The sequence below is a fragment of the Hyperoodon ampullatus genome (assembly GCF_949752795.1).
Source record: "Hyperoodon ampullatus genome assembly, chromosome: 13".
Classification (NCBI taxonomy): domain Eukaryota; kingdom Metazoa; phylum Chordata; class Mammalia; order Artiodactyla; family Ziphiidae; genus Hyperoodon; species Hyperoodon ampullatus.
Genome location: NC_136926.1, coordinates 58,205,826 through 58,233,693, shown reverse-complemented (window position 1 = coordinate 58,233,693; position 27,868 = coordinate 58,205,826). Strand labels below are relative to the sequence as shown.

Sequence of the window (27,868 nt, the reverse complement as noted above, 5' to 3'; positions counted from 1 at the left end):
AGCCCTTTCTTATCTGATACAAAGTAATATCCCAATGCAACTTATGCCCTTCCACCCTTAGAATCAGAAGACCTAAAACATCATGCCTCAGAGAGACCTTTCAATACGATGTCCAGCAGATACTGATGCTTCTTCACAAGTAATGATGCTCAGCCCTTTGGCCTGCTTAGAGAAGGCAGTTGCTACCACTTCTTTCTAACTATCCAGGTGGTGGCCAGCCAAAAGAAAGTCTGGCATGCTATTAAGGACTAAAGAGAATTACTACACTTGAAAATACAAGAAAAAATTTAAGTCATAGGTTAACTGGAACTCATATTTAACCAGGGAACTTATAATGTCTAAGTTTGCAATTTAACTTTTAATTTAAAAAACAAAGCTTACATAAGAAGAAGCAGGTGATTAATAAACAGTTCAAAAATTAAAGATTAAAAAATTCAGATATATAAAAATATTTTATACATTTCACATAAAAATGTCTACTGATAATACAAAAAGATCTGAAAACAAAACACACTGATAAATAAAAGGTATCTTTTTTCAAAAGTAGTGTCTAAAGATCCACCACAATTACCTTAAATAATGTAGCTGTTTCTGGGATTATTCCTCTAATTTTCACCTGGGGTTCTAAAGGCAATGGGATAAGTTCCACATCTGACAAGTTCATCTTTTCGTTGTCTCCAAGCAATGCCTGTAGTCTCTCATTCTAGGAGAACAAGTTAGAAAGTACTAATTAGGTTAAAATGGAAAAGGGGTTTTTAAAGCATATGGTAAAGATATAAAGACTGATTCTATTAACTTTAAAATATTTGCAAAGCACCATAAAAGTATATGCGAAGTAATACAACATAAAGGAGAGAGTATGTGTGAGAGACAAGCACTTATAATCCACCTGACAAAAGCAGCAGCATGCTTTAAAAGGAGCAATCCCTTGACCTATGAAAAGCTGGACTTTCATAAGGTTAGGAAATATATTTCTCTTGCTTCAACTGAGAATCAGGAATATCCTCAAGCTGGACTTAAAGATGCAATTTCTATTTTCAGAGGATCTGTGAAGTCACAAGGAGAAACTAATTTCATTTGAAGCTTAATTTCTCATGACCAAATATTAAGCAAGAATTTCATTAGCTGCTCCACTGCATGTTTTGGGTTTAGAAAGTAAACTCAATTTACTTAGAGGAACTTGGACCCTACTTTTTACTGTTCATTGACTCTGTCTGATCGAACTTTTCCCAAGATATCACCATTTATTTATTTTCTTTAGCTCACACGCACACTGAATTGAGCCAAGATTTCAGAAATTGAGAAATTCAAGCCACTATGAAACAGCTTTGTCATTTAGCAGCATCTGTAGTGTTTAGACCAAGCCCATCTATTCAATTTCAAAATAACAATCTACTTCCTTTGAAAGCTGTGAGAGTATTGCATTCTTTAAACAGGTGAGCTTGTTCTTAAAGGGAGAAAACTTGACCTAATACACTGGGCTTCTTCCTGTTTCTCAAACATGTCACACATGCTCCCATATCAGGGCCTTTGTGCTTGCAGCTCCTCTGGCTGGAATAGTCTTCTCTAGATATTCAGTGGCTTGCTCCCCTACTTGCTTCAGGTTTCTGTCCAAATGTCAACTCTCAGTGAGGCCTTCCTGACCATTCCATTGAGAAGTGAAAAGCTGCCTTAATACTCGAACCCAGCACTTCCTATTCCCCTTTCCAGCTTTTTCTCCAAAGCAAGTGAAGCTATCTAGCATAAACTATATTTTACTTATTTTGTTAACTTTCTCCTCCAACAGGAATGTAAGGTCCTTACATTCTAAAGGTAGGGATTTTTATATTCAGCTCTGTATCCTCAGAACCTAGAAAAGTGCTTGGCACACAGTAGGCATGTGATGCATTTTTATAGAATAAATATTATAACATAAAGAATCACAAAGTGAAAAGAGACTACTTAACATTCATAATGAAAGCTTTGTTTTTTAAAAGTGTGGAATCAATGCATTTTTATTAGAACTCAAACATCTACATTCAAAGACCTCAATCAAGAGAATTTTTCCTAAATGAGATCAGCAAAGGAAAGAAGGTGGCAACAATATTATTATTTGTTTTACCATCTGACACCTAACTCATGGATCCCCTGGCCACATATTTAACGCCGTTGCACTCACCAAGGCAACTCCCTCCCAACTTCGTTATGAGGGATGGAAAAGTACTATTACATATGATTGCAAATTATTAGCTGTAGTCATTTCATTATTCCTAGTAATAACACAAATAATGGTGGTAGAGTCATCTTGGCACTTCACTAAAACTCAAGGGCTCGTTTCTAGTAAAACTAAGTAAATACAACTATGTTTGTCTTTTATCACATCATGAAAAACTGTCTGAAAAGATTTTTAGCCAATGTTGACACTATATTTGGGACTGTCTGACTTAAAATATAGGAAAAACAATATGTGTTTTGCAATATGTGGCAAAAACAACATTTATTTTGGGGGACTATAAGTGCTGTCTCCAATAGGGAGTCATCTTCCAGAACAGCAAAAACTGAGGTGTATCCAGAGGCTCATGTGTGGCGAACAAAAGAGTATGTCACATAAGAACAAACTGCGGTTTAAATACATGCCCCAAACTGACAGTCACAAGAACAGGCATTCTTTCTGCTGGTGAGCACTGGGATCACACTGCTGCTCACCAGGGCACCTCTGGAGAGAAGGGCTCCAGGAGGAACAGCAGTAGGAATTTAGTTATTTAACCAGGATTTGTGATTCTTCTCAAAAACAAAGAAAATGCCGACTCAATAAACATGTGTTTCTCTTCAGCCTGTTTTCTCCTCCCTAACCTTGTTAACGTTATTCCTTGCACGCATCTCTGCCAGACCTGATCCCCTGCCTTTAAATTCCTGACTCAATTTTTCACCTTTTAGTCTCTCCGCCTTCCTCTCACAATTCTGAAGAACAGAATGTGTTCTGGTGTCATGGTGTTTTACAAAGGTCACTAAGAAAGATTAGGTAAAGAGAAGATATCAGATGAATCCTTCATATCATTTGGGCAAAAGATCAGGAAAAATAACATCTGAAGAACAGATGCTCATCTATTATCATCAAGTAGAAACCTCACCCCGTTGAGAGCAAAATCAATGTACTGGCCATGAGAACACATTGCCAGTCACTATCAGTAGTTCTGCAACCTTGGGTGAGTTACTCTGGACCTTCTTTTTCTCAGAAAAATTCTAGTCTAAATAATCTCTAGAGGTTCTTTCCATGTCAAATAAATTGTATTCTAAGATACTAAGATTCTAAAATGAGAGCCAGAAAAACACTGTAGATAAAAATATGGACTCAGAATGTCTGGGTACAAATCCTAACTTCAACACTTACTAACTGAGGACATCTGGCAAATTACTTAACCTCCTACTACCTAATTTTCCTTACAATTGGGATAATAATAGTACCTAACTTATAGGGTTGTTGTGTGGATAAAATCAACGTATATAAACTCATAAAATAGGGTCCCACACATAATCTGTACTTCTAACCACTCCTATTACTATAACAGGCCTACTTCATTTAATTGCACTTCACTTTAGTGCACTATGCAGATATTGATTGCACTGTTTACAAACTGAAGGTCTATGGCAACCCTGTGTCAAGCAAGACTATCGGTGCCAATTTTCCAACAGCACTTGCTCACCTTGTGTCTCTACATCACATTTTGGTAATTTTCACAATATTTCAAACTTTCTATTATTATACTTGTTATGATGATCTGTGATCACTGATCTTTGATGTTACTGTTGTAATTGAATTGGGGCATCATGAACCAAGCCCATATAAAACAGAGAACCTAATCGATAAAACGTTACGTGCATTTTGACTGCCCCATTGACCAGCTGTTCTCCCTCTCTCTTCTTCCCCTATTCCCTGAGACACAGTGTTGAAATTAGGACAATTTACAACTCTACAATGGCTTTTATGTGTTTAAGTGAAAGGAAGAGTCACACATCTCTCACTTTAAATCAAAACCTAGAAATAACTAAGCTAGTGAGGAAGGCATGTTGAAAGCCTAGACAGGCCAAAAGCTAGGCCTCTTATGCCAAACAGCCAAATTGTGAATGCAAAGGAAACAGTCTTGAAGGAAATTAAACTACTATGAACACATGGATGATAAGAAAGCAAAACAGCTTTATTGCTGATCCGGAGACAGTTTTAGTGGTCTGGATAGAAGATCAAACCGGCCACAACATTCCCTTATGCCAAAGCCTAATCCAGAGCAAGCCCTAACTCTCTTCAATTCTATGAAGGCTGAAAGAGGTGAGAAAGCTGCAGAAGAAAAGTCTGAAGCTAGCAGAGCTTGGTTCATGAGGTTTAAGGAAAGAAGCCATCTCTATAGCATCAAAGTGCAAGGTGAAGCAGCAAGTGCTGACGTAGAAGCTGCAGCAAGTTATCCAGAAGATCTAGCTAAGATAATTAATAAAAGCGGTAGATGACACAGCCTTATATTGGAAGAAGATGCCATCTAGGACTTTCACAGCTAGAGAGGAGAAGTCAATGCCTTGCTTCAAGGCTTCAAAGGACAGGCTGACTCTCTGGTCAGGAGCTAATGCAGCTGGCAACTTGAAGTTTAAGCCAGCGTTTATTTACCATTCCAAAAATCCTAAGGCCCTTAAGGATTATGCTAAATCAACTGCCTGCTCTATAAATGAAGAACAAAGCCTGGATGACATCACATCTGTTTACAATATGGTTTACTGAGTATTTTAAGCCCACTGTTGAGATCTACTGGTCAGAAAAAAAAAGATTCCTTTCAAAATATGACTGCTCATTGACAATGCACCTGGTCACTCAAGAGTTCTGGTGAAGATGTACAGTGAGTTAATGTTTTTTATGCCTGCTAACATAATATCCATTCTGCAGCCCATGGATCAAAGTCTAATTTTGACTTTCAAGTCTCAGTACTTAAAAAATACTATCATAAGGCTGTGAGTGTTGGTGATTCCTCTGATGGAGCAAAGTAAATTGGTGATGTTCTGGAAAGGATTCACCATTCTAGATGCCATCAAGAATAACTGTGATTCATAGGAAGAGGTCAAAATGTCAACATTAACATGAGTTTGGAAGAAGTTGATTCCAACTCTTAGGATGACTTTGGGAGGTTCAAGAATTCTGTGGAAGAAGTAACTAGCAAGACAGCTAGACTTAGAAGGGGAGCCTGAAAATGTGACTGAATTGCTGCAAACTCATGATGAAACTAACAGATGAGAAGCTGCTTCTCAGGGATAGCAAAGGAAAGTAGTTTCTTGAGATGGAATCTACTTCTGGTGAAGATGCTATGAATATTGGTGAAATGACAGAGGATTTAGAATATTCCATAAAGTTTGTTGATAAAGCAGTGGCAGAGTTTGAGAGAACTAACTCCAATTTTGAAAGTAGTTCTACTATGGGTAAAAATGCTGCCAATGAGCGCTGCATGCTACAGTGAAAACAAATTGTTAGTGAAAGGAAGAGTCAACTGACGTGGCAAAGATTAATTATCTTCATTGCTGTCTTATTCTACAAAATTGCCCCAGCCACTCCAACCTTTAGCAACCACCACCCTGATCAGTTAGCAGCCACATCATCAAGGCAAGGCCTTCCATCAGCAAAAAGATTATGATTCTCTGAAGGCTCAGATGATGGCTAGCATTTTTTAGCAATATTTTTAATTAAAGTATATACATTGCTTTCTTTAGGCATAATGCCATTGCACACTTAACAGACTACAGTATAGTCTATACTATACAGTATAGTGTAGACCTAACTTTTATATGCACTGGGAAACCAAAAAACTCGTGTGACTCACTTTATGGTGATATTTGCTGTACTGCAGTGGTCTGGAACAGAACCTGCAATATCTCTGAGGTATGGCCGTAATTGCATGATAAGAATTTCATAAAATATATCAACCAAAGAGACAGTACCCAAACTCAGTATTTTATGATACCAAGACATTATTAGTCATAAACAGGAAGCAAAGCCCAAAGGTTTACCTTTTTCTTACGATTTCCACTTTCACGCTGAACTGCCTTCATTAGGTGCACCAGCCGATCTACAAAGGTCTGCTGTGCAGCCAGCAAAGAACGCATAACTCTGACAGACTTATCACCCTGAAGGGATTCAAAGGAAAGAAAAATTAATTCTATGTAGCATAATGATTAGGGTTTCTTCAATAGCATGGGTGACCTTTCTTCTTTTAATAGCCACAAACTTCAACACAAAGTAGTATTGAAAAATATTATCTTTATTCAGAGATAATGATAAACCTGTTATCTTAGTTAAACACTACCAACTCTTCCACAATTGAAAATTAACTGAATCTTCAGCGAATACTGGTCTATCAAAAATTGCACTTTTTTCCCCACACGCAACCATGTGACAAGATAGAATTCATTCACCCAAAATGTATTCACTCACCAGTTCAATAAATATCTGGAAGCCCATAATTTCTTCAAAAATGTGCTGGGCATACAGCAGAAACAATACTGTCCTCAAGGAAATAAATACATACTTTAAAAAAAAGTTCTCAAAGAGCAATATGATATGCTTGCTTAGTAAAACAGAAGCCATAAAAACTAAATGCTATAAAGTCTCATGTAGTAATTCTCAGTTCATAAAATATTATAAAATAACATTTTCTCATTTAATCTCTCCAATTACATTGATAAAGGCAGCTTGGCAATTGTCATCCTTATTTCAGAGATGGAAATTTATGCTCAAAGAGAGTGAAATTTCCTCACAGGATGACAGAGGTTATAAGTGACAGAACTGAGATTACGAGAGGACCAACTGCTTATCTGCTGGTCAGTTAGAGATAGAGAATCTCTGGCCTCTGAGAACTGTACAAAAGTTTAGTCTCAAAGAGTTCAATAAGATGTGACTTAAGTTTTTAGGAAAATTTAAATGAAACATGAAACAGCAGAAAAAGATGCTCTGACGTAAAATATTACATTTCTACAGCAAATCACAGTTAATGTCGTGACAGTTTTCTTTTCCTTGCCCTGCACCTTCTGCTGGCTGAACTGTGACACTGCCTTAACAATCACAAGAATACCAGGCGAAAAATGGCTTACATACCTCTAGAAACTATAAAAGCAAAAATATAAGTTATATAGAAAGTATCTGTAATATGATCATTACCAGATTTATATAAATAAACCTAGTCTTAAAAATAAAAATAGAAAACAGAGAGTGAAATAAAAAAGCAAAGCTTTGGGGTTTTTTTGTTCCAGGTATAGGTTTATTTTATTAAATCAGGGGTCAACAAACTTACTATAAAGGGCCAAGGATTAACTACTTTAGGTCTTGTTGACTATAGAGATTCCATACCAGATATTTATCTCCTACTGGAGTACAAAACTGACCACAAACAATATGAAAACAAATGAGCATGACTATGTCCCAATAAAATTTTACTTATGAACACTGAAATGTGAATTTCACATAATTTTCATGTGTCACAAAGTATTATTCCTCTTGTGATTTTTTCCAACTATTTAAAAATAAAAATCCTTAGCTCATAGGGCATACCAAAACAGGCAATAGGCCAGATATGTCCCATGCACCATGTCTGCCAACCCCTACATTAAATGGTTACCTTCAACAATGCTTGGCTGAACCGTCTCATTACATTCAAGTACATCTCATGGGTCTTTGGATCTCTCTGCTGAGTATCTTGATCTTCACATTCCACTATCACATACCTTAAAAATGTTAAGTCATTCATGTAAATGTGAAATGAAACTCAGAATCATTTTGTAAACACTTATGCCTTTCCATTAAAACAGATCAATTCACATTTGCAAAAATAATTAATGGGAGTAATGAAACACATTTTATCATCACTCCTTTTAAAGCTGAAAATTCAGGAACAACATATATAACCTTCTATAAAGGTAAATTAATAACAGAATGCCTTAATGTATACAATATCCTAGATTTTCTAAAAATTTTGGCATCAAAATGAGCATTTTCTCCTAATGCTTTATGAGGTACACAGAGCATTAACATCTTCAGAAATTATATAAGCTCACAAATATACCAAGTAACTCATGAACAAAAATATTTTCAAAATATATGTAATACTTTTGGTATTACATAAGGCTCTCTTATTCTGGGGAAAAAACCAACAACACTGAAGCTTTTCTCATTAACATACCTCTGAAAGATATATTAAAATCTTAATTTTTCCTTTCATATCCAATTTCCCCATTTCTCAAAATTCCATATATAATCTTCAATTTTTCCATCATAAAATTGTAGTTTTAAAGAATTAAAAAATTTTAAATATAAATATAGTCTTAAACCTAAACTGCTTATATAATTCATATAATCATATAAATAATGACCTGGATTAGATTTTAGAGGTTGTCTAATCCAGTGTTTCCAACTGTTCTGATTGGAACAAGCCATACTAACAAATACATTTTAGATCACAACTCGTTACACACAGCCTACGTGTGCACACAGATGCATAAAACTGAAAAAAATTTCACAAAGCAATATTCTATGAACAATATGTTAATATTTGTTACTCTGTTCTATTTCACTTTTCTTTAAATAACAAATGCTAGACTGTGAGCCTTAAAATTGATTTCAGTGGATAATGATGTGCAGTTTCAAACTTGCTTATTTTTTCAATAGCGAAACTTAGAGGTGGCTGTATCTTGTCCACGGTGGCACGATTAGTTGACTGAAGAGCTGAAATCAGAACCCTGGACTCTGGGGTCCTTGGCTAGAATTCTTTCTACTAAGCTTACTCTCACAGTTTGACCTTTAAAAACCACATGAAACTTTTCAACTTCCTTAACTGACAGTATTTAACAAATCTCAAATCACAGGGCTTACTATTTTCCTTTATACTATTTCTGCAAAGAAAATAGTTAACCATCTAGAAGGTAAACTTCATGAGAACAGAGAGCTTACCTGTCCATCTTGATACCCTCAGCACTTCCATGCCTGGTTCATAATACTCAATATATTATTGTTGAATGAATGACCCCAATCTCATGGATTTAACAAGTATCTCAATGTTGATAATTCTCAAATATGAATATATATCCCTTTTCCCACATCTAAGGCCTAACTTTGCATGTCATTAGGTGATCTGCTTTTATATTCAACTACCCTAATTTTCAAGCAGCAGGTCCCCTTTTCAAGACACTGCTTGTCATTTTTAACTGAAGATGTGTAAAACTGAAGTTATCACACTAAATGAGTTATTTTTCTATCTCAGTTGAAGGCATTATCAATATTTCAGGCATTTGGGCTACAGTTTGAATCACGTGAGGTTGTAACCAAACCAGAGAACACAGGCTCTACCTAAAACTATAAGTGGCACTTTGTGTTTAATTTGTGGTCTGTGCATCTAGAGCCAAACCTAGGTCACAGTCCCTCACTTCAAACACCTATATTCAGTTAGTCACTAGGCCCTGTTGATTTTTTCCGTAGTTGTGCTGTACTACTAGCAAGCCCTGTCTGGAATCAACCAGCAGATACCTCTTACCTAGCTTCTCTAACTCTAAAAACAAACCCCTTATTGATCAATACGATCATCCAAATTTTTCTTCTTTAAACTACCTTCATCATGTCCCACCTATATTAACAAAAACATCAATGGTTCCCGCTTTTCTACTATTTTAAAACAGTTTCTGTGGCCATAAGCTTCTGGTTCAAACTTCCACCATCTCCAATTCATGCATTCACACTCCAATCAGCTCGACTCCCCACCACCCCCACTTTGTGCTTTCGCTCATGTTGCGGTACTGTCCAGAAACACCTTCCCACCTCCCCCTTTCCTTATTCTACCCACCCTTCAAATACAGGTGACACTCCGTCTCTTCCAGGAAGTCTTTGCAAACCCTAACAACTTCTTTCTCCTCTGCCTTCCTAAAACAGGCACAGCCTCTCATACAACTTGTGCTGATAATGTTACCTTGCTCGTCACTGTTTCACACATTTACTCCTAGCTCCTTTCAGAGGTTATAAAGAAACCGATGCCAGATTCCATATCTTAAAAATCTTTAGTAGCCCTTGACATACACAATATAGTCTTACACAAAGAAATGTTTTAAAGGTTGATAAAAGTTAAGAGCCTTCTCCCACTGACTTCCCAGGTGATCTGGAAGTCCTCAGAGTTGTATAACCTAATAGTAGAATTTTCTGTAAAGTGGTATGAGGAACTAAACCCTGACACTATATCTACCTTATGTTCCCAATGAGAGTTCTAAACCAAAAATTCAAGAAAGCACTTTTCAATCTTGAAACTGTCAATACAGATTCAAACCCAGTCCATACTCTCTAACCCTTTAAAGTCCTTGACTATTCCCATCACCTTAGTATATTCATTGTGTTTTCCTGTGTTTACATGGCAACTCCTTTCTAAAGGAGTAATACAGATGACCACAATATACAGGCTCCACTGCTTTGTTCAGGTCCCCTTGACTGCCAAGTAAACACAATGGCTGCAGCTACGTGATAAAGGTCACATATCAAACACCTCTCAAAATCATTCAAGCCAAAGTTCTTATGCAAAGGAAAAGTTCATCTAAAATAAAAATGAGTGTCATCTCCAAAATGAAGGACAAATTTAGATCAAGACTAGAAGACCTAGATTTGAGTCACTTCTGAATTCTCTGTTCACAGCAGTAAGGAGACTCTACAAAGCACTCTCAGGTGCTTCCTTGAAATCTGTCATCTTCAAGTAGAAATGCAGACAAAATTGCGTGGGTACCCATTGTATGATGACATCAGTGGGCTACCTGTTTCCTGGCAATTTCATTTTGTGAGGTAAATAACCTTTATTACCTTGAAAGGTCTTAAAAGTTATAGAAAAACATGTCAAGGCAGCCAAAGTTTACTTTCAATTTCAACATACTGGAATAGCTATAAAAATAAAAAAAACTGCAACAGTTTATAGATCCTGATGCCCAACACTTTACAGACTAGAGACTATAACTCCCCTCTGAGGTTTAAAATGTTGACACTATTCATTTTAAAAGGATTGTCTGTACTACTGTAGGCCTCTAAGGATTCAACTATAGCAGGAATCCTGTTTAAATCAATGGAAAGGGAACAAATGAACAAGGAAATTCAAAATGTTCAAAAGGAAATAGCACAATCAATTAAAATTTATATTTTAATACATTTGTTATAATAGAGTAAGCTTAGACTGAGAGGCATATAAATTGTTACATGTGATTAATATTTTTATACTATTCTGTCCAGGTTCAAAGGAATAGAATGATTATTTTAAGTCAATTATTTGAAATTATTTCCCATATTTTCACCCTACAATCACAAAAGTGGTGTGTACTAAAGTCAGAAGTCCACATCAATAGCTTTTTCTTCCCCATGAGTGTTTCTGAATATGTAATATGCAGACTATAAATATGGGAAAAACAATTACTCCTCAGAGAATGAATAGACATAGCACATGCTATTGCATCAGTGAATCAGAGACACAGTGGGAAAACACAAATCAAATCTAAGTTTGATGGAATGCTTATAAGACTGGGAGCTAGGGCTGTACTTTGTTTATTATCTATGGAGAAAACAAAGTGCTCTTTCTGAACAGAAACTGTTGCCTCATTGGAAACTGCTCATCTAATAGGTTTCCTACTGTTCAGCTGCTTTCAGAATGGTTTGAAAACTCTTCCTACTTGAAATAAGATATCAAAGATCCTATCGCAACTAATTTCAAATATTACAATGAAATCTGGTCTATACTCAAGTCCAAAGAATACATAATTTTAAACACCACGTAATCAGTATACATACATATAGCTCTTATAATAGTGATTACTCTAGACTATAAATTCTGAGCCAGAGTAAACTTTCCATGAATATCACAAGGAAATAAAAATATCTATAAAGGAATTCTTAGTAAATGATTTTTAAAATATATAAAACCTTAATTTTAAATACCTAAGAAGCTTAAAAGTATTTACTCAAACCTTGGCACTGTGCCCCACATTTTTTTAAAATTTCCATTGAATTATTTACTCAGATTTTTATGAGGAAATATTTTTCCATAACACCAGTGAATAGACATACACTTAAGAATTCAGATTAGAATATGGAGAACATTAGGAAGCAAGAGGTTACATTAAAAGGAAATAGTACCTATCTGGTAATACAATGATTTCTAAGCAAAATTTTCAAAGTAAAAATGGTGATTAACAACTAGCCAAAACATTTTGTGGATGTATTTTCAAGGACATACTGAAAGTTATGGTGAGGGAAACGTGGTTTATGAATATTATATTAAATTCTAAAGTAAAAGCAAGGAACTATTTTTCCTCCCACTACTAAGGCCAACAGGAAAAATAAAATTACAGGTCCCAAAGCGGGGGAAAAATTAGTGATTTAGTTAAGATTGTTGAAAGCAGTTTTTCTTCAATGAGAAGAGAACCGAGAAGGCTGAAACTAAAGAAATATTTGTTATGTAAGTAATGAACACCCACGTTTATTAAAGAGCCTTTGATTTACTTATCTATTTATTGGCTACAAGGACAGTATCCAGATAAGATTATGTTTGGAGAGTGGGAAAATGAAGTTAATGATTTGACCTACAGGACAGTTCTCCAACTCAGTCTAAAACACAGAAAGCAAAACACCTCACTATTCTTCAAAAACAATTACCTTTCAGAATGAACAGCTATTAATTTGTACTGTTTAAGTTAACCGCAGTAAACTGAGCAGTAAGATTAGATCAGAGATCATTTCTACAGTTAAAAAAAGTATCAAGTTTGTCAGGAAGTTTAAAAAAATGTTCTCTCAAATGTACAGAAAGCTTCAGGTAGAGCTTACCCAACTGGCTCTGCCCTTTGTTTCCGCTATAAAACTAGATAAGGCTCTTTTGTCTAGTGTTTAATCCTAGTGCTTTCTTTGATTGAACCAAAATATTTCTCATTGTGGCTTAAGCTACTTGTTCTTTACACTTTAGAATTCTATGACAGATAAAGGGAGCCATGCTTCACATTAATTGTGTCTCAATAAATCAGTTAGCTTTTCTTTGCCTCAGTTCCTCTCTTTCTTTCACGTAACTCACTCAGGAAACCTGCTCTCATGTAAAATAGATACTTATACTTGCCCTATTTAACTTCACAGAACAAACGAGAAAAGGTCACTGAAAATACTCTGTAAATGGCAAAATGTGAGATAAACGATCTAATCCTAGTCCAGGTTTTACCAAGTTCAGCTACATCATGCCTCTGCCTCAGTTTCCTCATGTATAAGTAACTTCAAATTCTAATTTTCTGTCCATGCATGATTCCAGTGTTTTAGTAAATAATGTGAAAATACATACTCCTGAAGTACAGTGAAGTATCATACTTACACTACTTAAATAGCATAAAAGGCAAGCAGACATCAAACTGAAAAAAACGATTATCTTACCCAGTTTTATCTTGATCCTGGAAAGTTAGTGAAAGGAAGAGAAACTGTGGTGCTAATAAGCATTTCCATTAGCACAGCTGTAAATAAATACAGCTAGATATAAATACTGTATAGGCTTTTGATGATTGCTCATACTTTATTTTAAACTGCCTTTTTGTTTACAGTATGGGAAAAAAACAGTCTTGAACAGTGATGAGAAAATAAACAAAAAATTATTTCACATACCAGTATAAATAATTAGCCAGTGTTGAGTTTTTGCAGGCTCTTGATATCAAGAAGGTACATAGATCTTGCTGAAAGAATTAAAAGAAATGTATACATATTATATTACCATCTGCTATTAACAAGGGGGATATAAGAGAGTCTACATTTGCCTATCGGTTTTCATCTACATATCTATGTCACAGATCAGATTTTCATGCATCCATCTATCCTTCCATCCCACCATCCGGTATTTATTCTAAACCAGGTGATATGTGAGAGGCTAAGGACGCCATGGTTTGCAGAGTTCCTTGTCCTACTGGAAGCTTAACATTTGGTGGAGGAGAGAAGCATTAAAGGAAGTCACAGAAATAGTTTAGATTGGGAGGTCAGAAGGCAGCAATGAGGATGTAGTATTTAGGCAAGACCAAAATGACAATATGTACAAAGGCCCTGAACATAACTGTTCAAGGAACTTTTAAAAGGCTCAATGTAGCTGAGATACAGTGAACAGTAAAGTAAAGGAGGCTGAAAAGGTAGGTAAAAGCCAAATTGTGAAGACCTTTAAGGTCACACGACTGAGTATGGATTTTATTTTATTTTATGTTTTTCGCTGCATTGGGTCTTAGTTGCGGCACGTGGGATCTTCGCTGAGGCATGCAGGATCTTTTGTTGTGGTGCAGGGGCTCTTCACTGCAGCGTGCGGGCTTCTCTCTAGTTGTGGCATGCGGGTTTTCTCTTCTCTAGTTGTGGCACGCAGGCTCCAGGGTGTATGGGCTCTGTAGTTGTGGTGAGTGGGTTCCAGAGCGCATGGGCTCTGTAGTTTGCATCACACAGGCTCTCTAGTTGAGGTGCGTGAGCTCAGTAGTTGTGGTGCCCAGGCTTAGTTGCCCCGCGGCATGTGGGATCTTAGTTCCCTGACCAGGGATGGAACCCGCATCCCCTGCACTGGAAGGTGGATTCTTTACCACTGGACCACCAGGGAAGTCCCTTTCTTTAAAAAAAAAAAAAAGACACATTTTAACAGAAAAACAAATGATTGCTATTTTATACACTGCATTTTCTTCAGAAAATCTAGAGCAAAGGATTGCTCATATTCCTATAATAGTTCAACACTGCAGAATGAAAACAGAACTATTGAGAAAACAGCTGAACTTGCACATGAAGTCTACTTTCCCTTATTGCAGAATTCAAGGTTTCTCAGATGACAACACAGAGTCAAACGCAGTGGATAAAACTCTGCAGATTGCCTGTGCTTGTTCCAGGCTGCTGCACTGGTAAACCCACAGGCTGTATTCTTCGTTGCTGGCAACTGTGGTCTTCAGAGCCAATAAGCTTTTTCCTGCCCCCAGACCATCATCCTAACAGACCATCCAGATGATAAAATATAGTGTGCCTATGCAAAACGTCATACTGATCTGATGTGGATACTTTTATAGCATACTTAGAAACAACCATATTAAATTCTTCCTCCAGAGGAACAAAAGACAACTTTCCATCTTGCTGGGTGACATCTATATAATTTATCAGGTCTAGTCGCCCTTCAAGACTTTTCCCCTCAGAGAGTTTCAGTTTCTCAATGGCACCAACATACTTTATTTGAAATTCTGCACAGGTATCTGAATGACTGTTGCTTTGTACTGAGCTCTGGGTGTAATCAATATCAAGGCTTGCCACAGTACTGGATCAAGAAAGCCCTCCAAAGTTGGAATCTACGGACTTGCTCTTAGTACTGATTTCACTATTCTGGGAGCTGCTACTGCTCTGTCGCTTTTTGTCTTTCCAGATTTTTGTCTTTCCAGAACATCTTCCACCATAGCTTGATCCAGAGGCGCCCCCTACAGAATCGAACACTATTTTATCATCTTCAAAGGTTTCACAGACAGCAGTCTGCACAGATAGCTTCCTTTCAATCCGACATGGTCAATTCTTGTCAGAAAAACAAGGTACCTCACCCCCACCTGCGATCAGGGTCAGACACCCATTGCCAGGGCAGCCAGAGCCGCGGCAGCCACCCCCATTCTGGATTTTATTTTCAAATCAATCGCTACTCAACAAAAGATCTAAAGCAGGAGAGTGAGATGATCTGATTTATATTTTCTGAAAATGACTCTATTTGCTCTGAATAGTACAGACCTGAGATCAGTCAGGATGCTATTACAGTAGTCTAGAAAAGTAAACGGTGAGAGTGGAGATAGAGTGAAGTAACAGATTATTTAAATATTTTGGAAATACAATTAATAGAACTTGCTGATGCAGAGGAAGTAGGAAGGAAAAAAAGAATTGACAGTAACTCCCAAATTTATGGATTTAGCAAACGGGTTGATTTGTTACATCACAGATGGAAATTCCAAGTGAGAAACACGCAAGAGTGTGTGGGGGAGAGAGATGTATTTTGAAATATCAAGTTTGAAATGCCTGTCAGATATACAATAGAGATCATATTTGGATATATGAATCTAAAACTTAGATGAGAGAAATGTGCTAGAAATATAAATTTCAGTTTATCACTACAGCCTAGAGCAAGAGGATAAATTGAGAAAAGAAGAGGACCCTGAGGAACAATAAAGTGTCAAGCAGCAGAGAAAGTGCTGACAAAGGAAACCAAGAAGGAACAGACAGAGAGGTGAAGGAGAAAACAAGGGATGTATGGTATCATCCAAACCATGAAAAAAGTTAGTTTTTCGGGCTTCCCTGGTGGCACAGTGGTTGAGAGTCCACCTGCCAATGCAGGGGACACGGGTTCGTGCCCCGACCCAGGAAGATCCCACATGCCGCGGAGCGGCTGGGCCCGTGAGCCATGGCCACTGAGCCTGCGCGTCCGGAGCCTGTGCTCCGCGACGGGAGAGGCCACAACAGTGAGAGGCCCGCGTACCGCAAAAAAAAAGCAAACAAACAAAAAAAACGTGTGAATGAACTGATTACTGAATCAATAAATCAGTCCCTTAGTTTTGAAAGGGCAAAATAATTAAACTGGAGGTGAATGGTTCTTCAAAGGGCTCCCCTAAGGATTCTATGATCCTGTAATTTAAAATTCCTTTTTTCAGTATTTTCTAATACATCAAGAGGTAGGCAGACAAGCAAACTCTGGTTAACAGTTAATACTGAAAACAAACGTCACTCAGTTATCAACATTAACTCCTAAAATTTTACTAAAAGCAATAATATATACATTTAAAAAAACAATCAAACTTCTTTCTAATATCAAGCATGTATTATTTATTTTCAACATCAGGGGTGTGAAAGATTCTTCTCAAATTAGAAGTCTTAGGGAGAAAAATCAACAATACATACTAGATCAACTTCTGCAAATGCACTCCCAAATATAATTTTCAGAGTAGCACTAGCCAAAAAGACCTGTTGTACCTCAAAAATTACCCTGCTTAGCTAAAAGAACTTAATTTTTCTGTATAAGCTAAAAACAGCAGCTTAGTGTATTTCCCCTAGTATCAAAGTCATACATTTCTACAATGTAATCACAAACACCAACAATTACAGTAATGTTCATAAATGTGTTAACAATAAATATTCTGAGTTTCCTTAAAAAAATATTTAAGCCCAGTTTATTTTCACACTGCATTTGAATCCATTTATATGTCCAAAGCACCAATAAAATGCCTTGAACTGAAGATGGCACTTTTTGCTGGGAGGAAAAGTTATAAACATGCATCATAAACCAGGCTATTTAATAAAGTTGTAATGTTTAGTTTATTAATCAAAATCAATATTTTCAAGACCAACATTAAATGTTTATCTTGTAGGATCTCTCCTATAGGAAACCTGAAAAGCTTTGTACTCACTTCCAGATTTTCACCATCTGAACTTTCTTTTGTTTTAGATGCAGGAGGAGGGGACGACACTGGAGGAAGAGGGCTGGTTATAATTTGGGAGCTGAAAAAATAATAGGAGATATCACTGATATGTAAAATATTCTTTCTGTAAGAGAAGATAGACATTTTTAGCACAGTTCACCTCAACTGTGTCTGGTTAAAGCACTACTTCCTAAAGTGTGTTCTGTGCAGCACTAGAGTAACATTATGTTCTGGAAAAAGAGGCTGCATAGTCAAAGAATATGGGTAATAGCCTCTTTGAGATGTATGTGCAAGTTTGCATGTATTAAAGTTTCTGATAAATACTATAGTTTTTTTTAAAAAGTACATTTTACTTTTAGCCAGTATCTTCCAAACATATTTGACCACAAAACAACCCCTACCTTTTTTAACCTTTTTAGAAAACATACATATTAGTGACCAGCAGACCATAATTTGGGAAATACTGGGTTATAGCTTACAACCTATCATGAAATTTTAAATAGACTTCCAATAAAATGTTCTAGGGGGCATAAGTAACATGAAGTTAAATAAGCATCACTAGAGACTGAAGGCCTCCAATGTACAGTGGAAGAAAATGTAGGGTCTCTTCTCATAAAAACAGAAAAACACAAAGCAGCCTATGTAAGAAAAAATGTTTTCTTCCTGTTTCTCAGTTCTCCTGCAAATGAAAAACAGAAGATAAAAACAGCATTATCATTAAGAAAAATTCAGAAATATAACCTTGAACTCACGTGATAATCGAAATAATTGTACTAATTCAGATAATCTGAATTCTAGACCTCCTTCTGTCATTGACAAATCTCATGACCTTCACAAAACAACTTTGTATCCCTTAGCCTCAGATTTCTTACCCAAATGTTCCTATTTATCTCAAATTTTAAGATTTTATGAAAAGCAAAATGGCAAAGTAGAAAGAACAAGGGCTATGGAGTCAACTCTACCTAATTTGCAAAATAAAAAACTTTGGGCAATTTACTTAACTTCTCCTTAAGTCCTTCATATCTAAATTAGGTATATGAATACCTACCTCAGAGGATTACTAATAACAGGTTTAATATATGTGGACCATCTCTTGGTGCCTGCTACAGAGGTGGGAGTTCTTAATTGTTATTACTGTTAATAGCTGACTTTCAATTCAACTAACAGGTTGTTTTAACTACTGAAGAGGTGAAAAACAGTCAATAAAAAATACAACTTTACAATAAAATATTTGAGTCCACTAACTTGCCACGTCTTTCATTTTTTTTTTTGCAAGAATAGCAATAATATCTGACACCAAGCACCATGTGTCAGACACTTTTCTAAATGCTTTATGTATTAACTCATTTAATCTTTCAACAATCCTTAAAGGTTACTATTGCTATATCCCCATTTTTAAGATGAGAAACTGGGGCTACACAGAGAATATTTAATTTACACAAGTTTACACAGCTAGTAAGTGGCAGAGTAAACTAAGAATTCTGACTCTATAGCTTGCAAAACACTGCCCTATAATATAGTGGTTTGTGTTCTGTGAGTGCACATGCCATATTCACTGGTAAAACTTCCAACTTAGGGTTCGGTACATCTGGGGGAAAAAGAAAAGAAGACAATTTGAAAAGGTGGAAAACTATCAGATTTGAAAATAATTCCTCCCTGGATATCCGTACCTATCTATTTCTGCAGAATTTATTCCAGAATTCGACACACTCTCTGACACTGAACCCTGACTATCCTTCTTGGTGGGTTCTAATCCATTCTTTATGTCATCAAAATTTTCATATTTGAGAGCTTGGACCAGCTGTAACAGGTACATCAACAAATCCTGGAAAACAAACAAACAAAAAATAAGCTAATATTAGAAAAAATGCAATATGATTATAGACAAGTTACGTCTAATTATTCCTAAATATCAAGCTAACAATTTACTTTTATCTACCATTTATCAGCTGTGTTACTTTGGGCAGATCACTAGGCTTCTTAACCTCTTGGTGCCTCACTGGGTCCTCACCTTTAAAATGGCCATAATCATGTAAACCTTAGAGATTGAGTTGTGAGGATTAAATCAATTAATAGAAAAAAGTCACAGAATAGTGCCTGGTACAGAGTGAGTGACCAGTAAATGTCTTGTTTAAAATGGTATCCCACTGACATGTACACACTGCAATATTTAAAATAGATAACCAACAAGAACCCACTGTATAGCTCAGGGAACTCTGCTCAATATTCTGTAATAACCTAAATGGGAAAAGAACTTGAAAAAGAAAAGATACATGTATATGTATAACTGAATCACTTTGCTGTACACCTGAAACTAACACAACATTGTTAATCAAATATGCTCAAATGTAAAATAAAAAATTAAAAAAAAATAGTATCTCAAAATCAAGGCAAAAATGAAAACAAAGAAAAAAGATTGAGATGGTTCATATAAAACTGAGAAATTAACAAAGCTTCCTTTTTTCAGCAATAGATCAGATAACGGCATTTTAGGTCTAAGATTACATAAGAAACTCCAAATTTTCAAGTTTTCCAAGTTTCTGTTTCATAATCTTTTCTGGTTGGGATTTTTTTAAATATTACTTTTTTTTTTTTTTTAAAGAGAATTTGGAGTTTAAAGAGTTCAGAGTTTAGAGAATTTGGGTTGCTTCTTAAATGGAAAATACAATGAAACAGGCATTTTAACACTCTTGTTTAAAGGAAATGTTTACTTTCCTGCTAACTACCAATAATGGCTTGAAGAAAACAAATTTCTAAACCTAAATTTCTCATACTTCTACTGACAATCGAGATAATTTGGACTAAAAAAGTATCAACAAAGTAGTTTTTACCTTTCTGAGTTTTCCCTTAACGTAAAAAGACTCTAGGTTTAATCTTCAGAATGGAAATATTTCCTATCTTACTCTATAAATGTAGTTCTTAGCCCTTCCCAATGACTACTAAGAAAACTCCAAAAATTTTGCTTTTAAAAATAATTATAGGGTTCCCTGGTGGTGCAGTGGTTAAGAATCTGCCTGCCAATGCAGGGGACACGGGTTCGAGCCCTGGCCTGGGAAGATCCCACATGCCGTGGAGCAACTAAGCCCGTGCACCACAAATACTGAGCCTGAGCTTTAGAGCCCGTGAGTCACAACAACTGAGCCCACGTGCCACAACTACTGAAGCCTGCTGTGCCTAGAGCCCGTGCTGCCTGCACACTGCAACGAAGAGTAGCCCCTGCTCACCGCAACTAAAGAAAGCCTGTGCGCAGCAACGAAGACCCAACATAGCCAAAAATAAATAAATTAACAAATTTAAAAAAACAAAACAAAAAATAATTACAAATTGAAGAAACTCACAAAACTCAAAAAAAAATTTAAAGCATCTACTGTCTTCCAGTTCCAATTGCCACTCAGGCACTCAAAACTCATAATTAGATAATTTGAGACTTTGTGACTATCAGTTCAATTTTAGTCACCTTTCCTTAAGCCCAGAAACCAGGTTAAATCCCTTGTAAATATTTCATGGACCACTCTTTCCTTTCATGTCTATAACAACTATGGCATTTGTAATTACTTGTTTATTTACTCTTCGTCATTTCTACTATTTTACAAATTCCATGAGGACAGACTACTTCCCAAAAACATATTTTCCCTTACTTAAACCAAAATATATTATTTTCATAATTTTTTCTTATATTGACAGTTGTTTCTTTTAATTACGAAAAGCAATATACATGATTTTACCATTAAATACCATATTTTCTCAAAAAGCTAAATGAAACGTTAACTGGCTTATTAATTCTTACTCAAATATATCAGTATCAGTGGCCAGGGAAATCAAATGACTACCAAAGCATCTCTATAGTGTTCTGTTTCTAAAAACAATTTTTAATTGGATCAATAAATGTTTGATTTTCTATTATTTTATTTGAGATTTATGGTATCTAACAGCTAGGTATGCTTATATGCTTATTTTAAGAAACAAAATTACATAACAGAAAATAGATTAATCAAGTATCCTTCTTAGGAGGTATAAGTAATTCAGTTTCACTGCTAGCCTTGCATGCTTTGGAAATGTTGCTGAATGTATCACCTAGGGTGTTTTCCCAAGTATAGAAAAGACTTACTGCATGAAATCAAAAATGCTGCATTGTTATTAAATTCCCCAGGAAGGAGAAATTTGGAAGAAAACTCCTCTTTTTAAGTCATTCATCACAATCTGATTATGTTAGTCATCTGGTATTCTGTATTCAAACTACACTTTCCTTCATTTGTATGAAAATGAATTAACTTCAGTAGTAAGTGCAAAGTCTGTTTGCTCATTAAACAGGCACATCTTGGAAAATATAAAATTCCTCCAAGCATGAAGGACATAAGCATACAAGTAAAACAAAACAAACAAACAAAAAATCATATTTCTATCTCAGGCAATTCAGTAAAAATTTCCCAAGAGCTATGAAATACTATCTAGATAGCAATCACCATTCTTCTCAAGAACAAGTTAATTCTAATGCTTCAGAATATAAATGCAACGTTCCCTGTCAAAATCACTCCCATTTCTTATTGAATTAAGCGTAACTCTTCATATAGACATTTACAGTTAGACAGTTACAGTTAGATACATGGGTTCCGACCTGCTTCCCAGACAGCTACATATATCCCACACTTCTGTTAAGGCGAAATATTTTCTATTGTTCCTGTACTTTTCAATCTCTTTGCCTTTGGCTCATATTGCTCATGTAAACTCATGTCCAACTCTGAAAATTCTCGTCCTTCATTGTCTATCTCAAATGCCACTTCTTCCTCAAATTCTAATGGGGAATCTCTCTTCTTTTGAGCCACACAATAGTAATAAATATGGCTTTTAAAAATTCTGAAACAGAACATTAAACAAATCAAATAGAAATTAAAAGACTGATTAATATTTATTTCACAAATGTATGGTGAGTTTAACATTAGGAATTCAGCATCTATTTCATGCACAGTATATATTAAATATCAATGTTTTTCAGATAGCATGATGCTATACCTACAAATTACAGGGACCCACCTAACACTGAATAGAACTATAAAGAAACATCACTAAAGAAACTAGATAAAACATAAATATTAAAATAAAAAGTTTTACATTTAACCAACAAACAGAAATAAGAGATAAAAGGGGTGAGATAGTTCATAATAGTAACAATTGTCAGAGAATAAATATAATTTTTTTAAATGTGAAAAAATTTTTATAAAATTGTGACTTAAATAATCATGTATCTCCAGGAGGGAAGATTTAATAACATAAAGATGTTAATCTTCCCTAATATAATATATAAATTTAATGTAATTCCACTTAAGATTCTGGTGTAGTTTTAAGAAAATGACAAAATTGTTCTAAATTTAGAATAAATATACAAAAATTATAAAGAAAATTGTTTAAGAAAAAAAGAAAGAGGGGTTTTATCCAATCATATGTTTAAAGTTATTATGAAGCAACTGCAATTTTTTAAAAGTATGATACAAGCACAAAAACAGAAGGTTCATAAAGGATTATCAGAAAAAAGCATATGTAAAAGGCATATATATATTGTGACAATAATTCCAATGCAAGCTACTTATTCAAGAATATGGAAAAACATATATTCAAAAGTCTATTCACTAAAATAGTTACAGCAAAAGATTAGAAATAAAACAACTGCCTACCAGAAGAAGCTGACTGGTTAAATAAATTATAAAATAAATTTGCAGTAAAATATTATGCTGCTGTTTGAAAGGAATAAGGTACATCTACAGGTATCCATAAAGTCTAAAAACACAGTGCTTTCCTACAGATTAAATGTGCCTTTGACATCATTTGCCTTGATATTCATTTGCTTATGTTTCCAGACTTTATGGACACCAAATATATGTGTTGAAGATGAGAAAATGTCCAAGACTATACTGTTTAATTAATAAGGCAAGTTTTTAATAATATGTATAGGATATTCCTATTTTTCTTAATTTTTAAAGAGGTGTAAATATATACCGTACATGCATACATATGCTTGTACTTTGCATAGAGAATATATGAAAATATATGAGTGGCTACCTTTCTAGGGATAAAAAACAGTTGGAGAAGTGGAGTTGTTAAAGGAATATTACTTTCTATGTTACTATTTCGTTTACAATTTAAAAGCAAAGCGAATCAGAAAAAAAAAGATGATAATATCATATAGTAAAGGAACACACCAAATGCTGTGGGATCAGGAAAGAAACAAAGAAAAATGCCATCTGCTTCTTGGAATGGTTAAGAGAGGTTTCTCAGAGATGTTGAGGTCTGTGCTACAGCTTGAAGGACGAACAGCAGGAAGACTCCACTAGGACGATGAAGTAGCACATATAAAGGCCTGGCAGGACTGGCTACTGGAGGGATTACAGTATATTGAAAAAATCAGACTGTCCAAATATAAAACACAGTATTTTTCATTCAAGATTTTTGGTCATCCAAGATGTGGATATTTAGACAAAGTGACCTTTGACGTATCTTTGATGCTATGATTATATGATTATATTATATATTATTATGGGTTGGCCAAAAGGTTCACTCGTTTTTTTTCCGTAAGTAGCACTTAGTTGTCTTTAACTTCATTCAAAACAATTTTGTTAGATCATATTGTGACAGCTGTCGTATCAAGTGTGTATTTTAAAAAAAACATCAAAATTGGTGAGTTTTGTGTAGCCATTTAATATTGAGGATGGAAGAAAAAAGCAACATTTTCGTCATATTATGCTTTATTATTTCAAGAAAGGTAAAAACGCAACTGAAATGCAAAAAAGGATTTGTGCAGTGAATGGAGAAGGTGCTATGACGGATCAAACGTGTCAAAAGTGGTTTGCGAAGTTTCATGCTGGAGATTTCTCATTGGACAATGCTCCATGGTCGGATAGACTAGTTGAATTTGACAGCAATCAAATCGAGACATTAACTGAGAACAATCAACATAATACCATGAAGGAGATAGCTGACATACTCAAAATATCCAAATCAAGTGTTGAAAATCATTTGCACCAGCTTGGTTATATTAATCACTTTGTTGCTTGGGTTCCACATAAGTTAAGCAAAAAAAACCTTCTTGACTGTATTTCCACATGCAATTCTCTACTTAAACGTAACAAAAACGTTCTGTTTTTGAAACAAATTGTGACGGGCAATGAGAAGTGGATACTGTACAATAATGTGGAATGGAAGAGATCGTGGGGCAAGTGAAATGAACCACCACCAACCACACCAAAGGCTGACTGATCTTCATCCAAAGAGGTGATGTTGTGTATATGGTGGGATTGGAAGAGAGTCCTCTATGATGAGCTCCTTCCGGAAAACCAAACGATCAATTCCAACAAGTACTGCTCCTAATTAGACCAACTGAAAGCAGCACTCAACGAAAGGCGTCTGGAATTAGTCAACAGAAAACGCATAATCTTCCATCAGGATAACGCAAGACCGCATGTTTCTTTGATGACCAGTCAAAAACTGTTATAGCTGGGAAGTTCTGATTTATCTGCTGTATTCACCAGACATTGCATCTTTGGATTTCCATTTATTTCATTCTTTATAAAATTCTCTTAATGGAAAAAATTTCAATTCCCTGGAAGACTGTAAAAGGCATCTAGAACAGTTTTTTGCTCAAAAAGATAAAGTTTTGGGAAGATGGAATTATGAAGTTGCCTGAAAAATGCCAGATGGTAGTGGAACAAAATGGTGAATACGCTGTTCAATAAAGTTCTTGGTGAAAATGAAAAATGTGTCTTTTACTTAAAAACCAAAGGAACTTCTTGACCAACCCAATATATGGTTATATTATCCTCTGAAATACCAAAAATCATTTGAAGTTTATAAAACTATAAATATTACACTATTCCACAGACAAAGCAAAAGCAAGGAGAAATTTTAAACCTATTAGAAATGAAAGGTACAACATGAATGATTTTAGTATGAAATTGACATAATATAAATTTACAATCCTTCAGCATAACTGTATGAGTACAATTTTCAAAATTCTGCCCCATATAATTTTTCCTTCATAACTGTCAAGTGACATAAGCAGCTGTTATCACTATTTTTTGGATGGGAAACCGAGGTGAGAACAATACATGTTCCCAAAGACATATAGGTACATAGAAAAAAGACAAAATTCAAATCTTAATATACATCTGAAGAGTCAGTAGAAACTGAATTAAAAGACTTTTTTTTTTAAGCTGAGTATATATAAACCTCAAAAAACACCCCAAAACTAACAACCATATTTTGCAGTTTAGGATGCATGCAATATTTCTATCATTATTCTTTACGTCATAACAAAAATTATAAAATGGTCTAGAAATAGTTCAGTACTTGCATGAATACTGTTAACTCCAGAGACAATCAAATGCTTAGCCTCTAAGCTTGTAAGGCAACAAAGTCAGGCAATCAAAAACAATGATTTACAATATTTCTATTTAAAGTCTGAACCCATGTTGAGAGGGACTATCTTAACTATAGCCCAGAGGCCTTTCTGTTTGACTCATGTCAAACACAGATAAAGACTTAATGACTAAAGTGAAATTTCTAAACAAACATTTCACTATTTTAAATAAATATTGTTGTAATAATTTTTTTACTTGTGATATAGTAAAAACAGTAACGGAGAAGATAATATGCTGAATCACAATGCTAGGAATTGCTCTTTGATAGGAGAGTGAAAAACATCCTATTCCAATAAAATTATACAATATCTGAGACCTCAAAATAATCTAGAGGAGGATAGGGAATGGGGAGGAGAGAATAATTGGTGTTAGAGATGAAACAAATTGTCTATGAGTTGGCAGCTGCTGAAGATGGGTAAATTATGTATGAGCATTCACTATACTACTTACTTCAGTGTTTAAATTTTATTGTAATTAAATACATATATAACTATCAACCTTAATAAATGCTGCATTTTGCCTCTTGAAATTCAGATACCACTACGAATTCAAAATAATGATCGGAACTCCTATATATATTGAGGCTTGAGAAGAGTCATCCTGTATTCCATAAGCCTTGCAGGCGAGCATAATAAACTATTAGGTTATGTTTGAGAACACATTCCCTCTATAAAAATTAATAAGTAAAAAAATTAGTGAATTCATCTACCTTATTAGGAATTACTAAAATTCAAAATCCAGCAATGCTTTGGGTCAACACAGAGTTTTCTACCTTCCCTCGTGACCTTATATGTATATAAATAGCCACCATAATGTTTGTAGTCTTTCCTTTCCAGAGGATTCAAAACCACCTTCAGAAAATCTACATATACACATAATTGTCAGTAGCTCAAAGTTTAAAGGAGGGGTTTGAAAGAGAATACGATGACCATGCACCTCTATGCTTTAAAGGCCCCAAGCGCTTTTCAAGGCTACAATTAAACATGGCTTGTTGTAGACTGACTGATAGAGGGGATCTGAATTATTCCCTAGCTGGTACTGCATTAAACCATTTTTCACTAGAATTCCTTTTTCCAGACAGAGCAATACAAGCTCTACTGCCAGGTAAATGTCCTGGGAGAGACTGTCCTATCACGTAACAGATCAGGAAGTAAATTTTCATTTCAGAGGAGTCCTTGGAGGAATATTTTAATTTTGCTTCTGCAAACACACATAGTATATCCAGTTCCCTTCTAAAAATTTCCCTCTCTCTCTCTCTCTCACACACAAACACATACACACACACACACACACAGTCCATAATCAGGCTCTAGTTTAAAATGCACCCAGCTGAAGAGGAGTAATGAATAACAATGTACCTCATCATCTGCCTGCCGTAACCGGGCAACAGCATAACGCCTCACTGTTGGATTGGTGTAATGAGAGGACAACAGCTCCAAGGAATCCTCTACATCCATTGGCTTCCATTTTCCCAGAAGTTCCAATGCCTGTTTGGCCTCCTGGGGTAGATCCCAATTAACACATTTCAAGAACTTCGTCAAAGCCTAAAATCAGAAAAGGTTTAAGAATTAGAAACAACAGCTTATTCTGGGATAGGAAGGGTCAAGGGTGACTAGACAGAGCTCAACTTGGACTTGATGGCAGAGTCACAAAGTCAACGACTGACTCCTTACATAAACACTTTGTTTAGTGTTTAGCATACACACAATCCTAGAAAAACACTGCAGAACGAGGAAAAAAAAGATCATGTTCCTTGTAACTATGTTTTTTTCAGGTCAAACCACTATGAATTTTTAAATTTTCTTCAGCTTTTCTTCATTTTGCTTTTGTTATTTTAAAACACTGCAGACCTCAAGATAGGGAAATAGTTGATGCATGTCTCACGAACTCTGAGATACCTTAGAGAAAACCTTCATTTTACAACATCGGCACGTGAGACATAAGAGATTGCAGCCAGTGAATGAGAGTCCAAAGTCAAGAAGGGCAGAACCCCACTCCTGAACACCTCCCAGAGTCAATGGTTT

General features: G+C 35.4%; 1 protein-coding gene and 1 pseudogene across 2 annotated transcripts in view; both read right to left on the bottom strand.

Annotated features, from left to right (window-relative positions):
* Window positions 1–27,868, bottom strand: part of PIK3C3 (phosphatidylinositol 3-kinase catalytic subunit type 3) — a 144,652-nt gene that overhangs the window by 49,809 nt on the left and 66,975 nt on the right. The window contains exons 10-16 of the mRNA XM_079717252.1: window positions 27,203–27,388; window positions 19,107–19,261; window positions 17,425–17,515; window positions 13,649–13,716; window positions 7,623–7,728; window positions 6,019–6,135; window positions 572–703 (exon numbers count right to left, since the gene is read on the bottom strand). Coding sequence (XP_079573378.1) covers window positions 572–703; window positions 6,019–6,135; window positions 7,623–7,728; window positions 13,649–13,716; window positions 17,425–17,515; window positions 19,107–19,261; window positions 27,203–27,388 — 855 coding nt within the window. The remainder of the gene's footprint in view (window positions 1–571; window positions 704–6,018; window positions 6,136–7,622; window positions 7,729–13,648; window positions 13,717–17,424; window positions 17,516–19,106; window positions 19,262–27,202; window positions 27,389–27,868) is intronic.
* Window positions 14,815–15,645, bottom strand: LOC307061893 (integrin beta-1-binding protein 1-like; annotated as a pseudogene). Its single transcript has 2 exons — window positions 15,606–15,645; window positions 14,815–15,462 (listed from the first exon to the last, which is right to left on the bottom strand). The product of its transcript is annotated as an integrin beta-1-binding protein 1-like (transcript).